At 39.1% G+C, this 24005-nt stretch overlaps 1 protein-coding gene across 1 annotated transcript in view; it reads right to left on the bottom strand.

The window, feature by feature from the left end:
* The window catches only part of LOC140944544 (short transient receptor potential channel 5-like), a 42309-nt gene that overhangs the window by 9421 nt on the left and 8883 nt on the right, over positions 1 to 24005 (bottom strand). The window contains exons 5-11 of the mRNA XM_073393670.1: positions 22502 to 22611; positions 18502 to 18699; positions 16878 to 17046; positions 15340 to 15604; positions 10232 to 10585; positions 7547 to 7573; positions 5718 to 5910 (exon numbers count right to left, since the gene is read on the bottom strand). Of these exons, the coding sequence (XP_073249771.1) occupies positions 5718 to 5910; positions 7547 to 7573; positions 10232 to 10585; positions 15340 to 15604; positions 16878 to 17046; positions 18502 to 18699; positions 22502 to 22611 (1316 nt within the window). The remainder of the gene's footprint in view (positions 1 to 5717; positions 5911 to 7546; positions 7574 to 10231; positions 10586 to 15339; positions 15605 to 16877; positions 17047 to 18501; positions 18700 to 22501; positions 22612 to 24005) is intronic.

Here is a 24005-nt window from a genome sequence, read left to right as displayed (position 1 = left end):
ATTTGATGAGCGAAATACAAGTATTTAACATGTTTAAATTACTGAAAGTAGTATTGCTTTGCTCCTCTGCAGCAAGGGCATCTTCTGGCGAGACCTCACCCTGCTGTTGACGAATTGTACTGATCCCTCGCCCCCCGAACAGAGGCCCTTAAAGGCCAGTCTACACAGTATGGGGTAGACCAGAATGTACGTACTGCTAGCTCCCGCCTGAAAAAATGGTGTAGTCACCTGGCTCTATCCGCCACCATCCCCCCGGCACTTATTCGCAAGCTAGTATAAACCAATTCACTGACAAGTTCTTTTTCATAACGTCAAAATCCGTCGCGAAAATGAAAAAAATGCTTTAAAGTGCCTCATCCATTTTACTTACTATCTTTTAACCAAATACGTTGCGGAGAAAAGAGATAAAAGGCTGAAAACAACCTTTCATTTCCATTTAAAATTTCAAATGGAGAATGCCCTTTTCCTAGGTCTGCACCTGCAGTGACTTGTGTGCTAAAACTCCTTCGTGGTGGCATCTCTCAGGCAAAAACGACCGCCTAGCGGCGAGGAGCGAGAAGAGAAGCGAGAAGTCCATGGCCATTTTCGAAAAGAAAAAGAAGTGTAAAGGCAGCACCTTCGTCGCTCAGAAAACGTCTGCGTATATAATTTTCTTCAGGCCGCACAGAGTCATCAATTAATGTGCCTTTACGGACCCCTTTTAAATGAGCAGCCAGCATGGCCAGTAGGCTGTTCTGAAACGGTACAACGTGCTTTGTTCTCCGCCACCCGGAACCAAACATTTAGCGGTGGTGAGGAAAAACTTTTGATTTTATGCGCCAATTTTGTGGATCAAACAAAGTCTCTTAGCTCTAAATGTAGTGATAAAGACATGAATTTTTGTATTTGTAGGGTTGATCCTAAAGGAGAACCCAATGCCAACCAACCCACCCATCTCCTCCTCCTTCCCTAAAGTAGACTTTTCATGACGTTAGCATAATCACCTGAGACCTCTTGTAAAGTTCACTAAAATAATAGCAAGCACCTTCGTAGCCTGTTCACAGACCCTCTACTTTTTCATTAGAGATCGTCGATCTCTTTGGAGATCGTCGATTTTGCGTATGAAAATAAAAGCCGCGGGGGATTTATTGACCAGTAGAGCAAGGGGCTCTCTCTCTCGCGCTCGCTTCGCTCGCGTGCCTCGAGTGCTCGTCTATTTTCGAAACGAAAGAGGAGTGTAAAAGGTGCACATTCGTCGCTCAGAAAACGTCTGCGTATATCATTTCCAGTTCAGGCCATACGCAGTCATCAATCAATGTGCCTTTATGGACCCCTCTATGAGCAGCCAGTAGGTTGATCTAGAACGGTACCACGTGATTTGTGGCACCGCTACCCGGAACCAAACATTTAGAGGTGGTGAAGAAAAACTCTTATTTTCATGCGCCAATTTTGTGGATCGAACAAAGATCACCTAACGTATATGCAGAAAACCTTACTTTTATCATTAGCATGGTAGGGTCGATGTTTGCATTTTTGGTTATTGCCCTACATACTCACGTGACTAACAAGTCAGGCGCATACCAAGTGACTCACGACATCTTTTCTATGATCGCAATACGTTCAGCATTACTGGGGCCACAGGCGCCACAAACCAAGTTTGAATATATGCGAGATGCTATACGAACATACAACAAAGACTTGCACCGTAAAACACTTATACCAGGAATTTCGTTTTCGGCGCGTTACGCGTCACGCACTTTCGGAATGTCATCTTCCCTCGTGTTGACAGATTGAAAACATATACAAACTTAACTTCGGTTCTGCCGTGATGCAGAATTTAGTTAGCGGTACTGTGACCCCGGCTAGCATTTAAATTCAGGTAAGTAAATAACTTTTCTGATATTAAGGTTTCAATACGATTAAAACCATAGCAAGCGAGTATTTCGACAATATTCCCCTCTACTAACTGTGATTTGAACTGAACTGGGTATTCGTCTCTTCATTATGGTTTCTCGCAAAAATCAGTTGAAAGGAATCATGTTAAACCGAAAAGAAACGCCGAAATATAATCTGAAACCGTTACAACTCTGACTAGGGTTTAAATGTCGAAGTAACTTAGGTTTGCGACGGATTAATATTCCAAGCGTTGAAACTTGCTTGTTGCACGCGCTTTCCTGGTGTCAAAATACCCTTCAGGTTTTGGTCTCTCGACGGTGTGCATTTGGAATGCCGCCAGAAATATTTTAACACCAGCAACAGCAAAGGATATGCTTCAATACAGTTCTTGTTTCATATTGAAATTCCGTGTACCAACTGGGTTTTTACGATGGTGAAGTTAGGTCAAATTTGCCATTTTTGAAAAGTGCTGAAACCGTGATTCTTCTTGCGGCCGGTACAGTCACATTTAAACGGTTTATTTAAAGTTAACTGCTGAATTATAGAGTAAAAATGTGTGTCTGTTTGGTGACTTGATTTCATCTAGAGATATTATTCCGTTTTTATGTACGAGCACGAAGAAAATGCTCAATTTTCGCTAATTTCATACTCGAAAGAGCGCCGATTTAGAGTTTTTCAAACTTTGCCTGATTCCTGAAAAAATAAAAAGCTGTTACAAGTTTTAACGTGATTTTTGAACTTAGTGTACTATAGAGATTATTTGAGCAAAATATGAAGAAATTCAAAAATTCACGACTGTCAACCGATTCTCGAAAATTACAGACATTGGCTCTTAAATATGAGTTAGCTATGTAATATACTAGTGTTTTTTTTTTAATTCTCACTTTTTACCTTTTTAAAATTTCTTACACTTACTTGTAACAAAAGATATGTATTTTTATCTTTTGATGAATAAAGACTTTATTATTATTATTATTATTATTATTATTTATTAAAGGATTAAGAAAAAAATGCCGAGAAAATATCCTGGTTTTTTGTCTATTCATACTTGAAAAAAAAGGAAAACTAACGAGAGACAGTGCATTCAAAGCAGTTTGAAGGGATGCAAAGAAAGGCGACTTTTTAAGGGGCAGCATTTTAAAATGGAAAGTTCTCGAAAGGTGATACCTTTTCAGTCAAAAATGGTATATAAAAGGGTAGTGGGTTCATTCCTGGGGCAGTGACTCCTCGTATAAAACTTTAACTGTTAGGTACCCCCTGTGGTTGAGTGTGTCAATGTTGCGCTTGATATACTTGATATGCTGATCTGGAAAACGAAGATATTTCAATGAAACTGCTCGATGAACGTTTACAATCGTGCTCTTGTAACTAATTACCGAGATGTTAAGCATGTCCACCTAGTCTCCTCTAACATTCCTCAGCACAGTATTCTTCCAATTTTATTGCGTAATTCAGTATAACAGAAAATCTGGTAAGCTAAGACGCAAATTTATCCTTTTGGGACTGAGTAGTTGATTGGTCTCACTGCTAAATCTCCTGGCATCCAGCCAGATTGTGTCTCTCGGCTTGTGCGCGTGCGGAGGTAGGGTGGGGCAGGGAGTCGGGGTGTGGAATTGGGGTTATGGATATCTTACACTGACGCTAAGTGTAACAACTGAAAGAAAAACAAAGTTTCAGCTAAACTTAAATCTAGGCCTAGACAGATTCTGCTCGGATAGCTTTTTAGCAACTTTTACGATTTTGAGCAACTTTACGGAGAGAGAGAGAGCCACTCTCAAAGTTAGCACATTTTTGGCATATTCTCACTATTTTAAAATTACATTTATTAGGGACCGGACATTATTTATCGCCAAGGGGGGATCACTTGATATTGGGAGAACAAAAGGGGGGATCAGTCGTAACTGAGAACCCAAAAGGGAGGATCGCTGAAAACTTTGGAAAAAATTTGCGATTTTAAGCAACTTTTGAGCAACCTTTGGGGATATTATTGAAGGACTGTTTTCTACTTTTTGGACAGAATCTGCTAGGCCTACTTGAATTGTTCAGTCAGCTTCCGGTTTGAACTGCATGCATTTCCTGTCTGTGTCACGCAAACGTGACTTTCCCGCTCGGTGATGTATCGAGTACATATTTAGCACAGCATAGGCAGACAGTATGCGTATCTTTGATAGGCTTTAAAAAAATGGTAGGTGTATAAATAGGGTTGCTTGGTATCATATTAAGAAAGTTACAATTCCACGTTGAATCGTGTGACTTATTTTGCTTTTTAAAAACGATGACGCTTCAATGCCCTGTCGACCGCGAGTATAGATCATGTTGCTAGACGCAAAAAGTCATTTTGCTAGCAAAGGGTTCCCAACAAAATGCACAGTACAAATCATATAGCTGCTTAAAAACAAATTGTCTCGGCAAATGGAAAGAGTGTCTGTGCGAAAAGACGCATAAGTAATTAACTTGTTAAGCGGGAGTATCGTTATTTTTGCCCTTTGAATGTCGTTACAACATGGCGTGTTTTGACCTCATGGGTAGCTTTTGTTTGGCGTTCAAAATTTTCTCTGCAGGATTGCCCAAAAATTGTATTACATTTGTTTGAGGAAGACATCTTGCTCTTTTTATTGGTAGGAAAGTTATGGCTCAAAGCCGCATACCAAGTAGTGATTTTTGTGTCTGAAATTTGCCATTTTTTGGCTGTCAAAAATCGGTAAAATAAGTAAAATAATTAAAAATCTTTAAAATATTAGATTTGCTGTCGAATAGGAAAATTTTACATCGAAACTATTGGTTAAGTTATGCTCTTTCTATTGAGATTTGTAGAGGCAGAGTCTGTAACGTCTTTAATTTTAAAACGATTTTTATGTAATATATGGTCTTGAGTCCGTGAAAACTGATCTGAGAGTCTCCGAACCGACTCGGTCGCCGTACGCGTAAAATGAAAATCCAATCGAACTAAAAGTTATTTTTCTATAAATAGATTACCTAGACCTATATTCTGACAAAGTTTGGGGATTTTCGATTTTTTATATTGTGCTCACCCCCCGAGCGATATTTACGGACGGCCGTTCTTAAGACAGTGAAACAGTGAAAGTCAGTATTCCTGATTTTACTTCAGCATTTTTAGTGAACGTAACAAGGGGTGTAAGCCAATGAGATGAAATGCTGACTTGATGTTACATGTGGTGAACGGCTCTCAAAAGTTGAATTTTTTTCATCGAACCTTGCGTTTTGCTTACCTTACCACGTCGTGAAACGGACAAAGAAAGAACTAACTTGACGTTAATGTGCACAGTGCCTTTGTACGTCACTCGACTGCATTTCTGTCACTAAATGATCTTTTAACATTACTTTTACAACTTTAAAACCACTAGAAATAAATTACTCCCCCGGGGGGGGGGGGGGGGGTACTCCCTTATAAGGGCTTAATGGGGACGTGCGGCCAGCCAGGGTATGTTTTTCGGGATTTTTGTCTTAGGCAGGGTATCGATTTTATCAGGTTTTGTCTTAATCAGGGTATCGATTTTATCAATTTTTGTCTTAAACAGGGTATCTTTTTAAATAGTTGTGTGATTGCCAATGGATCAAATAAGAAAGAGTTTCCATAATTGTCATTGTCTTACACAGGGTATGGTTTCGGGTTAAATGTCTTAAACAGGGTATCAAAAATCGGAATTCTGTCTTGAACAGGGTAGGAAAATCAACGATTTTTGTCTTAAACAGGGTCAGGGTATGAGGGGCCGGGCCGGGCCGCACCTCTCCACCCAAGGATATATCGATTACCCCCCCCCCCGGATTACTCCTCACTTTTTTGCACACGAGCGTAAAAACACTAAGCTATTAAACTTTACCTCTATTTTCCGATACGTATTGGACAACAAGGCTATCAGCATGTTAATGAGAAGAACTACTCCCACGATAAGAAAAGTAGCGAAGAAAATTCGAGCAAGTAAGGCCGAGGGAGGATCCACGGATGTCATGGGGCCAGAGTCTTCAGAACGATCCAGCAGGGACCAGCCCAGGTGAGAGAGCACCGCCCACCAACTGTGAGTAAACAGGAATATTGCTATTTAGTAATAAGTGTTTTTGCTCTTCATGCATCAGTCACTTCCAGCAGAGCCCACTTTCTCCCTGCCTGGGCAATAATGGAGCATTTGCTCACGTTTTAATCTCGGGGGTAAGGTGCTTGAAAAATTATCACTAATAATAATAATTATTATCATAATAATAATAATAATAATAATAATAATAATAATAATAATAATAATAAAAATAATAATAATAATAATGAATTATTATCTTATCTTCCCCGGGAGTTGCTGGTTAACAGGTGTGATAAAGTCTTGCGCGATATCACGGACATATCGGCTCCGGGTGAAATATCGGACCATCGTCATTCGCCCAAACCCCCTGGTATAATGAGGACACTGGCAATGAGACGAGGAAGTAGCGCAGGTTAGAACACAGATGGCGCTCTAGCCGTCTTGATTCGGACAGATTGAGCGACAAAAAGCAGTGTAGTGTTGTGAATACAATGCTATGCAAAGCCAAAGATTTCTATTATTCGTCGGTTATCCAGGACATCACCCATGACACCAGGCTCCTCTTTCGATCTATAGATAAGCTTCTGCATAAGCAAATTGAGAATCATTTTACTTCCGCGGATAATGATCAACAACTTGCTAACGCTTTCGCAGATTCTTTCACTTCCGAGATAGAAAGAATTCGTGAGGAGCTTGTTCGTAGGAAAAGTGGACTTGCCGACTCCCCTGGTCTAGCTAAGCCGGCCTGCCTGTCACGGTTAAGTAAATTTGATTTGGCCACTGATGAGGACGTCTTGAAACTGATCAGAGGTTCTACTATTAAGGCTTTTAAGCTTGATCCTCTACCAGCAATCATAATGGGAAGTTGCTTCTCGGCTCTCGTCCTGGTATTCAAAACAGCAAGCAATCTGTCGTTGTCGACTGGATCTATGCCAAAGGATCTTAAGATCGCTTCGTTGCGGCCGCTACTGAAGAAACCGAATGCTGACTTTGAGTAATTTTCTAACTTCTGCCCAGTGTCCAATTTGAAGTTTCTTTCAAAACGGATAGAGAAGCATGTATTTGTGCAGTTGAATAATTATCTCATGGATAGTGGCTTGCATGAACTTTTTCAATCTGCGTACAAAGCACACCACAGTACAGAGACCGCACTGCTAACGATCACAAATGACATCTTGCTGTAACTGGACAGGGGGGACAATGTGTTCCTATTGTTACTGGACTTGTCAGCGGCATTTGACACGGTGAACCATACTTTGCTACTTTCGCGTTTGGAGAACTCTTTCGGCATTACGGGAACTGTTTTGCACTGGTTTCATTCATATCTGTCCGGCCGATCTCGGTTTGTCGAAATCAATTTTACAGAATCGTCGGTTAGGGATCTGACTGTAGGCGTTCCGCAGGGCTCTGTTCTAGGTCCCTTTGAAAACATCTAAACTAGGCTATTACAATTCCTTGCTCTACGTTTGTAGGAAAATGCAGTTCAAGAAACTTCAATATGTTCAGAACACTGCCGCCAGAATCGTTACTCAGACTCGTAAATTTGAACACACCCCTCCCTTTTAACAGTGTCCCAGAAAACAAAAACTTCGGAGGTATAAATAGGATTTACACTAACATTGCTGGGCAACACATACCAAGAGAGTCCGGATTCCTTGCAGACACTGAAAAGCAAAGTAACGTCCTTGTTAGAATATGGTCTTTCATAGTATGGTGTGTTTGTTTACCCATTTAAGACCACGTGATGTTACGTTAAGAACTGTTTCTTAATGATGATGATGATAATAATAATAATATTAATAATAATAATAATAATAATAATAATAATAATAATAATAATAATGATAATAATTAACAATTATTGGATGAGGCTTCGTATCATCTGAAGAATTATGGAGATCGAGGAAGATGTTATCCGCCGAGGCAGATTAGGCCAAGGCGGATTACACCCTCCCAGATCCCCATGCTTCTTCAGATGATACGAAAGCCGAATTCAATAATTGTTTTATTATTCATTCAAAATAATTCCTACTTTAAAAATAAGCTAAAACATGCTTACCTCCATCGATGTTAAGTTCATCCTTAATTGCCTGTTTACCGGTAAGTTTAGGAAATAAAGGAATGTTTAGTTCTGTGAATATTCCTCAAATAGCAGATGTCCGTCGAGTTGTATTCTTGCTGTTCTTGCTATGTTTCTAGCCCGTAGTTAGCCTATTTCTTCTTCGCGAAAAGGGTAAAACAAATCAACCTCGTCTCCACGGCTTCTCGGTCAACTGTCCAGCTTTCTGGCAATTATGCTGTAGAATTGACGTCATTTTCACATATCGCAAACTTCTTCCAAATTTGATCAGCAGTAGCTGGTTATGATGAATTATCCATGGGATTTGAGCCAATCAGAAACGGAGAAATATTTTGAATGAATAATAATAATAATACCTAAATACATACACACATACATACATAACATACACAAATTGTATACATTACATGGTATACATATTTGGACAGTGAACACATCAATTAAAAAACGGCTGTCAATGTGTGTGTGGGCCCTGTGTACGTAGCAAGCACGATCACAATAATTTCAATGTTAGTTCCTTTAAACAGTTAGGACAGGGAAGAAGCACGAATTAAGACGACAAAAAAAAGGGTTTACCCTGTTCACGTATGTTATTTAAAGACGATGGAAAAATTCCGCTGGAATGTCGCGTTATCTGAAATGCGTAATTAAATAAACAACCCAAGAAAAAAAGGTCTGTTTATTCTACAATGTAGATTGTCGACACGTTAACTCGACAAATATGGCGCAAAAAAAATCGTTAAACATACCTACGTTTTTTCGTTTTGAGTTCAAAACAGATCATTTGACAAATACCACATTACACAATAACAGAAATTTAAATCTGGACTGGTAAGAAGACAAATTCTGAAGAGCGTTCAGGAGCACTGTTTATTATACAGTCAGGCAAACACTTCATAGCTAAATATGTAAAACTCAGTGGTAACTGAGGAATTTTCCATTGTAAGTTCTGCGTAAAATAACGCTCTTCCTCTTAGCTAATGGAGCCTAATTTGTAAAGAATCTGGTTGGGGTTTGCAAACTATTAAAAAAAGCAAAAATTGCGGGGTCAAGAGGAAAAATCAAAACTCCTAGTCGCTCTGGAAGACTGGGAGATTGTGAATCACTTGGATCCAGGGGAGGGTATTTTGGACCAAAGCCACTTACGCTGATTCGCTCGTTTTGCACTACACATCTCTCACTACGAACTACGACGGCCGCAATGAAAAAGTGCTCCTGCAGAAACATTAAAATGAATTCGATCAAAGAGAAACTTTAATGAGTGGAATTTTCGATGGCAGTTTTTTCTGGCCGAGATGAGACTCAATTTGTTACGAATGTGCATAACGTAAGCGGCCAGACGCGTGTTGATGAGTTCCACTTCCTCACCGAGGCCCTCTATAGTGAATGTCAAACTTGTGCTGAATACCGACAAATGGCAGGTAAGCTCCATCTTTATCCCGTAGCGTCATAATTGCGATATCTCTTTCTCAAACTCATTAATAATTCATAAAGAAAATTCAAAGGAAATTAATGTTTAATGAGTGTTTGGATATCGGATGAAAAACTGCTCATTTTTGCATCCTTAATTTCTCCTTCAAAAATGATTTTGTTTGAGAAGAAATATCAAACATTCGACACAGTGTTTCATCACCAGATGAAACACCTCGAAGTTCGTCAAAAATACTCCGCTACGCGTCGTATTTTCAACTCTCTTCTCGGTGTTTCATCTGGTGATGAAACACTGCGTCTCATGTTTGATATATTACATGAAAATTCCGTATTTTATGTATTTTTCAATGCTTTTTTCCACCTTCCACTTACATGCCATTTTGAAACTCGCCCTAGTCCTCGCTCAAAATCAAAAGGAATCCAAGTGGTGCCCATCTTCTGCAGCTCTACCTAAAAACGAGTACGGTGGCCCCCATTTTTTATTTTATGATTATAATAAGAACAGTGCTTGATCGGTACATAGGTGGATGAAAAATAGAATAAAGTCAAATTCTGGGCGATATCACAGGCTTCGTGGAAAAAAACAATCGCGCTTATTTGTCTAGTTTTGTGCTGCGCGCAGTTTTTGCCTAAAGAGCAGTATTTGTCAGCATTGTACCGTGAAAACGAGCACGAAGATCTCCACTATTACGTTTTTATCATGTTTTTAACTTGTTACAACAGTAATCCAAGTTTCACCGAAAATCTACTAATGTCCGGTTCTTTTACTAGAAAATCACCTGAAGATTTTTATATGTATTTCGATGCTTACATTTCATGTCGTTCACTCTCATCTGCAATAAACGATCTCTCGGACATGTAAATCTTCGTGATAGCCATGGAGAATGCCAAAATTACCGCAAGGAACTGCGATAATACTGTGCGAACATCTTTGAGGATGCCAAACAGGGCAATTTGGATGGTGCCAACATCTTTTAGTTGTTCCATCACCTGGCCAAAAGCTCGAAGAGTAAGCAACAAGGTGTTAAAGCTGTACAGATAGCCAGTAATAACAAGGGCTCTGTTGTTCGCAACTAATCCAGCATTGACCCATGTGCCAATTCTCAATATCAGTGTGATGAAATAGATTATAAGGCTGGCGAAATCAAAGTTGTTCCAGTAGTCACTGAATAAAAAAAAGACATAAATTAATAACTCTGACCTTGCTGCCACTTTTCTAAGACAAAAAGAAACTAATTTTAATGATTTCTTCTAATTCAATAAAACACGAAGAAGTTTGGGGTGTTTCGGTATAGTTTTTGGAAGATGCTAGCAAGTTAAAATACCTGGTACAGCATACTTATTGTACAAATGTGGCAAGCGTCAAGTACTTCTATTGACAGTTTTTGAGGGATTTTTTTTTTAATGTTTTAACTGAATAACTTAAAGAACTAGAAATCGACGATGTCGAATTTTCCAGCCATAATCATTAATATTTCGTTATCGCCCGATTAGAGGGAAAATTGATGGAAGCACCATTTATTCCTGTCGTGAAAGTCCTCAACATTTGCCACTCGTCACTCCAAACGGTTTCTTTGCGAAAATGTTTAACACCGAAAGTCAGCCTTTTTCTTTGGGTTATCATGTGACTGACCGTATGTTCGTATGTCCGTACAGTCTGTCCGAGGGGGTGCTAGGAGAGTACTTTAAGGCAGCCCGCTTTGCCCACGTATGATGACACATCCTTATCAGGGTCGATTGACAGCTTTCTGAACAAGTTTTCCACTGACCAGTTTTCCTTAACCATATCGCTGGCTAAAGAATACAAGCCATCGAGGTCACCTGTATTTTGAAGTTATCCACTAGCCTGGTTTACAGTTTTTCATTGGATCACGAGCGCAATTTTTAATTTATTATTTGGGTATCGCCCAAATAAGTAATCGAGTTCGCTTGTTTTGATTCAAAGTTGCAATACGCACGCAATACGTACGAACGTAAACAAACCAAGTAAACAAGCCAAGCGATGCGAATGTCTGCCGCGCGTTGTGTCACAACACAGCATTTATCTTCGTTACATACGACCCTCAGATAACGCACGGAAAACAAATCGGCAATAGAAAACAAACTTTTTGGGAAAAACAAGATACACTGAGTGAAACAAACTATTAAATAATTTAAATTTTCCCTCTGGAAAATAATCTTCTTCGCAGCACACGGTGTGAATGGTTTGGCTTATTGCCAATAGTTTGGCAATATTTTTGCTCTCAATTGTAGAGCTCCAAAGAAGATGTCAGGCAAATTTCCACGATCTCGTGCATGAGATAATTAAGGGTAACATTGAATAATGCATAATTTCATTGCATATTTTCGGAAAGGAGGTGATTTCGTAAAATCTTATTGAGCAAAATGACCTCGTAAACAAGTTGCATTCTTTCACGGTCGAACCGTAAAAGGGGCAGAGTCCAACATCTTCACGTGCAAACCGCGTTCTATTTTTAAACCCTTGGGTTAATTAGATGAAGTCGTATTCTCTCATACACGAACTATGAAAGCGGCAAATGCCAAAGTTTTCACGTGTAAACTGCGTGACAATACAACTTACAGTAAGGACCTGATCACATGAGCCAGGGATGCAATGCGCATGAACAGAGTACTGTACTGTAGTACTGTACCCGCTGTCCTGTTTCTCGCTTGGTTCGTTCCCTGGGCCGCTCGGCAAGCGTGATTACTTGGAAAATTTCCACCCGGGATCCCAGCTAACCGAGCTGGCTCGGTTGTCATATAATCGCAAAGTTGATTTTTGTGGCGTTTAACGAAGGTGCCGGGATCTTTACACAGCGATCCTCCTGGGTCATGTAATCAGGCCCTTAGTTCTGTAGCCAGATTTTACGCCCTCCCCTTGACCTCACCGATTTTTCAAAGCCCCCTAGCACACACACAAAATTTCAGCCCCCCACCCCCGCCCCCCCCCCCCCCCCCCCAACATCTTCATACCCCCTTCTCTATATTAAATGAACTTTTGGCCTCATCCATGTTCTCTCCATACAAATATCATCAAAAATAACCGAAAAACAATCCTAAACAGAATGTCTAATTAACGTCCAATATAACTCCACGCCTTCCACTTCACGCGTCTCAACCAACCCCTACAATATACAACGCTACTGCAGTACTCACACATCCCTAATACACATAAAAAACCTCACACACGCGTGGTATATCGACGCCCAAATATACGCTCCCAAAGCGTCTTGTTTATGTTAAAACCTCTTGTTTATAATGGAAGACGATTTTTGCATCGCAACGTTGTTGTTTCCTTTTGAGCAATGCTGGGACACTTGCCTTAAATTGAGTTAAATCCACTAACCTCCACTTGTCTTGCCTAGAGTGACTCAGTGTAACGCAAATTGCTTTAAAGGATAAACTAGAGGTTGTTTGCATAAAGGCCCACAAAAAATGAATTTTTTGTCCCTTCACATAATTATTTCATTATTTTTTCTACTCAATCACAACATCATTTCGATCGAAAACTGAAAGCTGTACTTAATGTGCTTTTTTTTAGCTTAACGTTCTTGAAGGACATTCGTACTATATTGGTTTCAATTCTCTCGTGGACAATGCCTTTAAAATTATGTTTTTTTTTTATTTACTTTTTTTTGTGGACATTGTACGACATGCAGCCTTATTATTGTCCGGAATCGTTATCAAATTTGAAAACCATACTTAATTACGTCAAAACATGGCGATGATTACAAAAATCTGGGATTTTCGTTTTGCTTTACTTTCTCGAAAGCCGTGTTTTAGTTTGAGAGTATTCTATCTTCGATAAGAATTCTAGCGATTACAATACACAGTGATTCTGAGGTTGACTTGCGACCTCGAGCACAGTATGAAAATCATGGTCTCAAAGTTTCACAGACTATATATGCGTGGCAGTTGGAAAATTTTACGACGTTTCTACTAGGGTCTTACGTGAGCTCCCCAAAATGATTCATTTATCAATAAGCAGAGTCAATGATTTTTTTTTTTTAAATAAGACTATTATCATAGTTGACAAATTAGTTTCACATGGACTTATTTAATCCCCAGCAGATGACTGAAAGGGCTAGTTTCTAAAGAAACTGTGATGTTGCATCGGTGAGGTAGTAAAATACAAATATTTGCGTTCTATCAAGAGAGTTGTTAAGGTAGATTGACCACCGCAGGGAGATAGAGACGCTGACTTTTCGAGTGCCAGCCCTTCGTCAGAGGGAGTCAGGGGAATTTGGGTTGTTTGTGGTTTAAATACCGTGGGTTGGAGCTGTATTATTGGTGATATCTTGTTAACGTAAAAACAAGAATATCTGATGCCGACCAACCTGGAACGTTCAAATTCGCGCGCACACGATGCAAAACCTGACGTGTCCTTTCATACACAACGTACCGCGTGGGCAAAATTTCGGAAACAAAACAGTATTTTAAGATCACTGATCGCGGTTTCACATTCACATCCGGTAATGTCATCCATTACATCACCTGTATGCTTAATGGAAAAAGTTATACATAGGCGAAACTGGCCGAAAACTAAGTAACCGAATCCACGAACATCTTCGAGATACTGAAAGAAACGACAAGGACGAATGAAAACCAGTAGTTCGCCATTTTAATCTTGCGAATCATTCCAGCCAAAACATGACAGCCTGTGGTCTCTCTGGAGGCAATACGAAAAGCCGCAAAAACTCTATAGCAAAAACTTATCTTTCAAACAGGCACTCTTATTCCCCACGGAATTTCCCCATAATTCCCTGATTCGCTCTGACGAAGGGCTAGCACACAAAGGGTCAGCTTCTCTGTTCCCCTGCGGGGGCCATTATAAACTACCTTGTCAACTCAGTTAATAAAACCAAATGCTTGTCTTTAATGCCCAGCTGTCCGAAAGTTTGAATAAATTTGTACGGAACCTCTCATAAAATAAATGAAGTCCTTTGGTCCCAGCGGACAACACCCTCCTCAATCTGCAAACTTGTTCATATTATTCTCAGCCTCATCCAATAACTGCTTATTGCATTTAACACAACCAACTGAAAATTTTTGATTTACGTTATTCTAGATTGAGAGGAAGTAGTCTTTCTAAGCTTTCTGACCCTTGCCAAAAATGGTAAGTTTGATATACCTTTATGCTTATATAAAATCTGCCCAACTATCCTAATTTCAGATAGGATATTCTTGAATTTTAGTTAACTTATTTTTGTAACAGTTACTTTTAAGGTACAGTTGGATTTTGATAAAATCAAAAGCTTCTTTGAGCTGTTTTGACTAGTTGCCATTTTGAAATGGGTGAGAAACAAAGCGTTTATCTCTTTACGTTTTACGTTTATCTCTTTACGTTACTTACTATACCGTAAAATTCCAAAAATAAGCCCCTCCATGTATAAGGCCCTCCCAACATAAGCCCCCCAAACCGGTAACGCAAAAAACCCTCCGTTAAATGGCCCCTCCAAAAATAAGCCCCCTGGGGGCTTGTCCTTGGAAAATTGCCCTGAAATACAAAGTAGTAAAACAAAGCAAAAACGGTAAATTTACTTCCAACTATAAGGCTAGCCCAATCGATTTTGAAACGAAAATTTCCCTCCGTAGATAGGCCCCTCCGAATATAAGCCCCTCCAAAAATAAGCCCCTCAAAAAGGGCCTTTGAAAAATATAAGCCCCGGTGCTTATTTTCGGAATTTTACGGTATTTGATTATCCGTTTTAAAGTCTGTTTAGCTGTCTTAATTTTCTAGTTATATTTTACCTATACTGCGGGTGCGATGACTGTGCTTTAAAAATCTTAATTGTTTTTGTTGTTGTTGTTTTTTGTTTTTCTTATTGAAGGTTCGCGTTTCGGTTTGCCTAATACATTATAAATACTAAAATATTAGTTAACTTCAAATGCACGGACTCGTTCAAACGTTTTCTTTACCTGCAATATACTGAGAATATCCTGAAATAGTAGCACTGAAGAGTTTCGTTCGCCGGACGTCTTAACCATTGCTTAATACAGAAAATCTCCTTCCACTCTGCGACAAAGCGACCAACGTAGAAAACGAAGATGGTCCACTCTAATCCACTGAACGCAATAGTTGAAGGTGACAGACAGAGTGCGTAGTGAAGGGAAAGCATGATAAAATAGCTCAGCGTATCCCGTAAAAACTTGTAGTAGGGAGATTTCAGGCAATCCAGATACACTGTACATACAAACCAGCAAAAACAACACAAAGTATTTATTTGTTTGCCATTAAATTTTAAGACACTTAATAGTAATAATAATAATAATAGTAATAAGCTTTATTTATCCATCTTTAAAAATGACATATACAATGGATTTACATAATTAAAGGGGAAAAACATATACCATGAAATACTATTATAAGTAAATTTCTAATAAAGATAAGTAGAAATATACAGATCATAAAATGAGGATTCTTGCAGCTCTTGCTAAAAACGAGTTAAATAACTCATAAGACAATAAAAAGTTGATATAAAGTACCGAAAACGTTGTCTGCGCCCACCTTCTCTATTTCGCCACCATCTCGATATAATAAAAGCTAATTAGACTCCCTCAAAGATTCATGTTTTCAATGAGCAATCATGACCAATACTGCCGGTCGGCTTGATTCAAGTTTCAACCCGTGCAGTTGGGAAAATTGTGTCGAATTGACAAGCAGCGTTGTTCTCCGGAATCCATCTCATTAGTTCTCTCAAGGAGACGGTGCAAAAATTTTTCGAGTAGTACGCTTTATACGAGTAGACAAAATCAGTGTTGAGTCAACAAAGTAAAAATAATGTAGTAGGGTCAACAGCATTATACCGCGTTCTTTAAGCAAAGAAGCCAAACAAGTGCGCTTTCAGCTACGCATTTAGAATACTTAGTTTTCTCAGCCACAAGGGGACGCTGGATGTACGTGCAAATGCTATGCGTTTTCAAAAAAGATGTTTTAATTTGTCTTTTGTTCATTTTTGCTGACTACTTTGACTACTTCTAGCCTCTATTAAGATCGACACATTCCTTCTAGAGGGCCTCAAAACAAACAGGCCTCTGCAGGACTGCAAAGGAATTTAATTTTTCAACGCGCGTTCTTTTCCCTGCTCCACGGGTGCATGTGGACCCGTGGAGCAGGGATGTACTAAAGGAATAGTGAGGTTGATGTGGTTGTTTTTTTATAAGAAAATTTAAAGTCTTTGACGTGAAAAATAGTCACTCTAACAAAAATTATTTAAAACCTCTCTTCCCGAAATCACTTCAGAAATGTCAAAAAAAAGAAAATGAGAAGTGCCGGTTATCCGCTACAACCCGATTTTGCAGTTGTATTACTCTTAGCACTGTTGGGCTATAAAATGTTTATATTCCGACAATTTTAGATAGTCAGAATTCTGTGGACGAAATCATCTCCATATAAAGCAACTACAGTCCACAATCAAAGTTTACACAGTTCACTGAAACTGTTCAAAACAGTATACCTGTCCCCTTTTTCAGCAGAGAAAATAGACCAAGTAGGATTGGTGAAAACACAAGGTCGAAAATACACCAAAACTTGAGGAAATTCAGCAGCCAAGGTTTACGTCCTTCCAAACTGCGACCACGCCACTTACGATTCAATTCACTGTGCACCACTGGATGGGTAAAAAACTGCCAAAAATGGAGAAGAAAACGTGTTATTAGGGACTGAGGACAGTATTAGTGCTAATATTATGACAATAAACATTTGTTTCTCTCGTCTCTCACATCAAAAATGATCGACGAATGTACAACAAGTCTAGGACACTGATCACTGTTTATCAACAATTTTGCTAATCAACTTGGCCCACAATTCTGAAGGACTGGAAAATGTCAGCGGTCTTATACGCAAATAGATGCTCAGGGAAACGCTTGTAAACGTGGCGAGTTATCTCACCCACATAACAGACAGCACAGCCTACACGCGAAGAATTGTTTGCTACTCCTGTTTTTTCTTCCTTCATTGTTAAGGGCCCTCTGACGGAACTTTAGGAGTCGTTGCTGTGGGAAGTGCCGGCTGGTCTTATAACTTAAACACTTTTTGATATGCATCAGCCATTTTATAGCACAGTACTTTCTAGTTTAATATACAAACGTACCATAGAGTTATCGGACCACGCCCATGATCACGTGACCGAGAAACGGAACGTCCAAAATCTTGGACTTTTATCATTTCAATGATCGTTTTTCGTAGATATGTTATTCTTATTTCAGTTCACATTAAACTATGCATATAAGCTTTTGTTCCATTTCCTTCAAAGAAATTTATATTCAAGGTTTGACGTGTTGGAATACTGATCTGTTTGAGGACATAACAGACTTCCATAAAGAGAGAGCACAGTCCTATTTCTAGTATCATAGTATCATATTGAAAGATCATTCTGTCACCAAAAAACAGAATTCGAAACAAAAAGGACCACCTGATCGCAGGTTACGCCATAATAGACCTTTATAGCTTGTATGTTTTGTTTTCCCAATTCAGACCACGTGATGTTCTCAAGGGAATTTGCCTTTTGTCTTTTCATAAATTATGCATACATATGCACGTGAATGTACGTGTATAGGATGACATTTAAAAAAAAAAAACAGCTCTCAGGGGTACCATCAAGTGATCTGAAATGGAAAAAAAAACATACAAGCTGAAAAGGTCTATCTGCGGAGTTTTTTGGAAACCGGATGTTGTTTCTTTCACGCATGCGCATGAACTCGTTCAAGTGGCGGTTGATTTGCGGATAGGTTTGACATGCCAGTAACAGCTCCTCTCCCCTCGCGCGCGGATAACTCTCAGTCTTTCACATTTTTCCCGTCTTTGACAGTTTTCTTCTAATGATATAGCTCCTAAGAGTTAAATTTTAAAAATATATACTTAATTCGCTGTTTACGTGTGCACTACACATTTCGACAAATTTGGTCGTTAGTTGGCTGCTATGGTTACAAGATATAAAGTCATAAGTGACAAGAGGTCAATTTTCACCAAAATCCCCTTTTTCTATTCTTTTTTCATCATCTGCTATCTATCAAGGGTTTAAATTTTCCAAAATATTCTTCGTACGGCGTTTTCAGCGAATTCCGTTTCTTTGACGCTACCTTTTTCTGTTCGAATTCAATGGCATGGTTCAATAAGTCGTCTAGGTATATTCCAAATCCCTCGTACTTGTGAGTGTCAGTTTTAATCGGATCCAGTAAACAATAAGTAAATTCCTCTAGAGAGTTCGCCAGTCGTTGGAACCTTTCCGCATCAGGCCCTTTCTCTCTTGCCGCCCGTTGTCGTACCTTGTAGTTGATCTGTGAGCCAATAAAAAAGAGGCAGTTTAGGTTATAAATACAGCTAAAGCTCCCGAACGTAGACACCATGAGATGCAAAACTGGAGAGGCTTTATTGGAACGGTCACAACAAGTCTTATTTTATAACGTTATCTGAGTATGTTAGTCTACAGATAATTGCTGGAAAAATTATATAGTACAACCAAGAAACGAACTGTTACAAACTGTATACTGTATTTTAATAGAATATTTGGTACAGTTCACAAACTGTACATTAATCAATGATGTCGTTTCTGCAACACTACTAGAGAATAAACTCACTCATTCGGTCTATTAGCTTTGCGGATAAAAATGTTTTCCTAATACGGTCCAGTTCTTCCTGCACCTTTTCTCTCTGGGTGAAGGGTACTTTACGCAGACTGGGAGTACAACTGGAGTTACAGAGCGGTTAATCATAAAGCGATTAACTCTTCAAAAGGAACCTACACTTTCAATACCAACATCTTATACCAATGTATTGGAGCAAGATCTTAGGAATAAAGAAATTAAGCCGAGTATTGTAAGTCGGCAATGCGTTGTTTATAAATTTACATGTGATCTGTGTGATGCAGATTATGTTGGCTACACAGCCCGACACCTTCATCAACGCATTGCCGAACACAAGTATTCGGCTATCGGTAAACATTTTTTAGAAGCGCGCGCACGGTGACAAAAATCTTCTCAACGAGGGCCAATTTCGCGTCCTCAAGAAATGCCACGGGAAATTTGACTGCCTCGTTTACGAAATGCTATTCATCGAAGAACTGAGACCTAGCCTTAAACTTCAGAGTGACTCCATCAGTGCTAAACTCTTTGTTTGACTTGTAACATATTTTTATATGTTACTTTCCTTTTAATGAACTATTGCTTTTCTTGTATTTATAGAACATTCATATTGTATTCCTTTTCACTTGATAATGTCGTCCGTAACGTCGAAACGTCGTGTATTTTTTAACGTTTTTAAAATTTCTTTAATGTTTTTAAGAAAAGTTTTTTCGCAATGTATAATAAAACAATTACTAGTTTCGGCTTTTGTGATATCTGGAATAATGAAGGTCGAGGTAAGTGTTATCAGTCTCGGCCTTGGGTTCGACTGATAACGCTTACACTGTACCTTGACCTTGATTATCCCGGATGTCACAAAAACCTCATCCAATAATTGTTTTTAGTATATACTAAAACAGTGGATAGTGTTTTTCGCGCGCTCTGATTGGTTACTCAAAGTCGGGATATGTAGTGCTATTTGCTGATTCACGTCCAGCTCCTCCGAGCGAGCGACGCCAAACTCGTGTAAGTTACGAGCAAACTAAGCTAAAAAGGCTTTCTGGTTTGCTGCAGTAAACAAAGAAAGAATTTCACAAATAATCAAACAAGCTGTTCCCGAAACACACGAAGAAGGTGACGAAATTCAGTTTGGAAGTTTTAACATGTAATGCTTTGTCTGTTATTTGACTTGAACTTATCGATGAAAGTGGGGAAAAAGGTTTTGTTTACAAATGCAAATTAAGTCTTGCGTTACTTTATTTAGCTAAAGTGTTCATAAATAAGCTTAAAACTAAATTTAATAGTTTTTTTTACAGAGTGGTTTCAAGCAGAAAAAGAATTCACAACTGCTTTTGAAGAAATTTTTCCTCAAGAGATAAACAACTGCCTTCAACAGTTTTATTTGTCGGCAAGAAAACGAGACGGCCGTTCAGTCGTTTGCGCGCCAAAATTGTAATCGTTGGCAGCAGTAGAAAATTTAAAAAGTCACCATTTTTGTGCTCAATTATCTCAGTGCTTTAGTATACACCTATTTCAATTAAGATTGCTCCCGTGAACCATGTTTCATAGCCTGCAGTGCACTATGGTAAACCCTTTTGTAGAGGGAAGTTTAGTCTTGTTCACTTTCATTGAAATAATGGAGACCATTTGTGAAAAGGCGTTCAAGAGAGCTTTCAAGTCAAATGGCTGCTAAAATTCTTAAGCATGAGCGAGCTGAAAAATTTCATTTTTAAAATCTCATAGTAACAAATTAGAAGCCTCTTCTTTTAACAGCATTAAATGAATAGGGTTTTACCGCCTGACTAAGCTGCGTTTTTGCATGGGCCAGAATGCTGGTTATTTCAATAAAGCAAATCAACGCTATTCTGTTTTTTTGTTCAGTTTTAAAAACATTGCCTCAAAAAAAGATAAACACGTAATGTTAAGTTATTTATTGTTGTTCAACAACGCCTTGAATTTGATTTTTTTTTAAACTCCGTCCAAAATTCCCACTTGCACGAGCCAAGCAAACTAGTTGAAAATTTGCAGCATTTGCATATTACTTCAGAGAAAAACCTAACCTCAAATCACTGTCTTAAATTCAAAAGCCTAGGATTCAGTGTTTTGAAATACATTGTCTTAACGTTGTGCTGACATAGCATAGAAGCGTTAGCAGCGTTTGCTTTCTAGGCTCGTTGCGGGCACATAATTTACTAAACTTGCTACAACAATGCACCGCGGGCTATGAAACATGGATCATGCATCATTCTTCTCAGAAGCAACCTTAATTGAAATAGGTGTATCCTAAAAACAGTTATTGAATGAGTTTTTTGTGATATCCGGAATAATCAAGGTCAAGGTACAGTGTAAGCGTAATCAGTCGAACCGAAGGCCGAGGCTGATAACACTTGCCTCACACACCATCGCACGGAACATAGTTTGACATTGCTTTTGGAAATCATGCATTGCACGCGCAACCTACAGATAAGTCACTAATCTGCCAGTAGATAACTAATCTGTAGGTTGCGCTGATTTTCAAAGATAACTGCAGGTTCCTAGCCAATGAGAAGACAGATAGTGAGTACAGTGTATAATAATTATAAAGTGAATTCATCGAGCGGTTTTCAAACTATACGCACATTTGTTAAAGTAGACCACAACATTTACCAAAACGCCGACGAGAGCACCACGATCGGCACGCTAACCAAATCCTTCTTTCTAGCAATCGGCTAAAGCTATCCCCATGATCTTTTCACACACGTTTTTAGTTGGAATGAAACTATTATGCGGTGAAATCGCATTTCCAAAGCGCTTCGTTTTCAAAAGCTGTGCGCCAATCATCTCGGTTGTTTGGTTTTTAACTATATTTCTAACCACAAAAACTTCATCCCAAAATACCTCGATAACTCTCTCATAGATCTTGCTCAAACTTTACGAATATTGAGCCAGTTATAGAAAGAACAAGCTCTCGTGAACAATTTTGGAAAAAATCTCCCAGTGCAGAGAAGTGCGACTACAAGTAAAACAGGTAATGGCGTCTTAACGTTGCTTTAACAACGCCGATGTCAATGTAACACTGATCACTACAAATTTTCATCTTTGTCTAATACAACTGTTGTATTTGTTCTCCTATATCTTTGTTAATGGTTACGTAGTTAATCCTCAAACTTGGGAGGTACTGCCCCTGAAAATCCAGTCGAGCCAAATTAGCGGAAGTTGCCAGAGGTACGTACTTTATGCAAATTCAGACAGGGAAGAATGAAGGGTGTCACTATTTTTACAGGGATTCACAATTTGGCTACATCTTTAAAGAGATGCCGCCAAAACTCTAGTTTTTTTGGCGAATACTGCCAAGTTTGTTTCCAAAAGACGGTTCATATGTTTCTTTTTCATGCCAAGATCTATATTGCATGTATAATTAGTGATTTAAAGTCATCTAGCGTACATATATGTCCGCCTAGTCGCGTACCCTAACTTTCCACCTCCCTGACCTTACAAGAGATAAAGCAAAGCAGTTAACGTAAGGTTTGGATTTACTTACCTTCATTGATATCAGTAGGGTATCAGGTTTCCATTTTTGCAGCTTCCTTGGCGTGACTTCCCTCTCAATTTCCTCAAATTCCTTCGTCATCAATTCGTCTACATAATCGTCTATAGCTTAACAAACATGTTAGAAGGTTATCATTTTCTAGCGACCGATAAATGAGATCACTTACATGTAAGAGTAACATAGATAGTAATGAAATGCTGATGAGTTGACGCAGGGAAATGCCCTGGGAACGAAGTTGACAATACCCGTGATCTGGTCAATCTAATTCCCAGAGGCTGCAATCCTCTTGGTGAACACCCAAGGATCACTAACCTCTGGAAGAATCCAGAAAGGGCCATCTCTGATTGGCCGATAAAAACGTGTTAATCACATGAAAATTACTTTGCAAACAAAAAACACCGTCAACACTTCGATTTCATTATTTCATTTTGATAGGTCAGTCATAGTTAGTAGAGGAGACTGGTTATGAAAGGCGGCAAACAACAAAGATAAAAACAACAACATCAACAGTGCTTCAGTTTATGTTGGAAGGTCCTTGACAGTGCACAATCCTAACAAATTGTGACTAAATAAATTATTGCGTCGTTTTCGCTGGTCAGTAGGATGAGAAGTATTCGAATGTTATTGAACTTTGTGCATCTTCATTTTCACAAAAACATATAACAAAGGAGTCTGACGGGCTTCATAGCCACTCCACTCTACTAACTATGGTTGTGTACACACCAATCGGATAAGGCTTGAGAGTTTGTCTCTTCAGGCCCTGTCAACACTAATGCGCATAGGGAGCAGGGGAGTTTTTGTGTGACTTTGATGCGGATAACTTTTTCAGCTAATAGCGAGATTCGCCTTTGTTTATTGTAGAATCGAACATGAACTTGACCGATCAAACCGTCATGCGATCCTGTTACAAACCTGGTAAAATATTATCCGGGGGAACGAACGTCGCCCGAAGGGCGACGCATTCGGAAAGCGAAGCTTTCCCAGCGAGGCACGAAGTACCGAGTACAACTAAAGACAAGGGTGGAAACTTGTACCACGTGATATCGTTCCATGTGTACGACAGCAACAAGTGACGAAAGTGAACGAGACCGGAAACATCACCGCAATCAGTGAAAAAATCACCCGGCAAAATTAAAACAATAACATTGTGGGGGTAAAAATTTTTATGTTTTCCAAACAAAAGTTCGTTCTGTGTTCATGTTAAAAGGTTCGAGGCGAGTCAGGAGAATTGGCTGCTACTATAGGGTATCGCGAATTAAAAGAGCTGTGGTAACATTAAATTTAGGGGCTGACCTATAACTGCAACGAAGTGTGTTGGAAGCCACGGTGATGTAGTTTAGAAGAATTCGTTTCCAAGCCCACTACTGTGATCGAAGTTAATGCACAATGATTTTTTTTTCCCTTTTGCTGTTGACATAAGACGTTTAGCTTGACGGGAGAGTTTTCTCATGTCAGGTGTGTTTTGCGGTATACTTTTCTTAATCACCTAGCCCCT

The sequence above is a fragment of the Porites lutea genome, chromosome 7 (genome assembly GCF_958299795.1).
Source record: "Porites lutea chromosome 7, jaPorLute2.1, whole genome shotgun sequence".
Classification (NCBI taxonomy): Eukaryota; Metazoa; Cnidaria; class Anthozoa; order Scleractinia; family Poritidae; genus Porites; species Porites lutea.
Note: the sequence above shows the minus strand (reverse complement) of the source record. Positions and strands in the feature narration are given on the sequence as shown.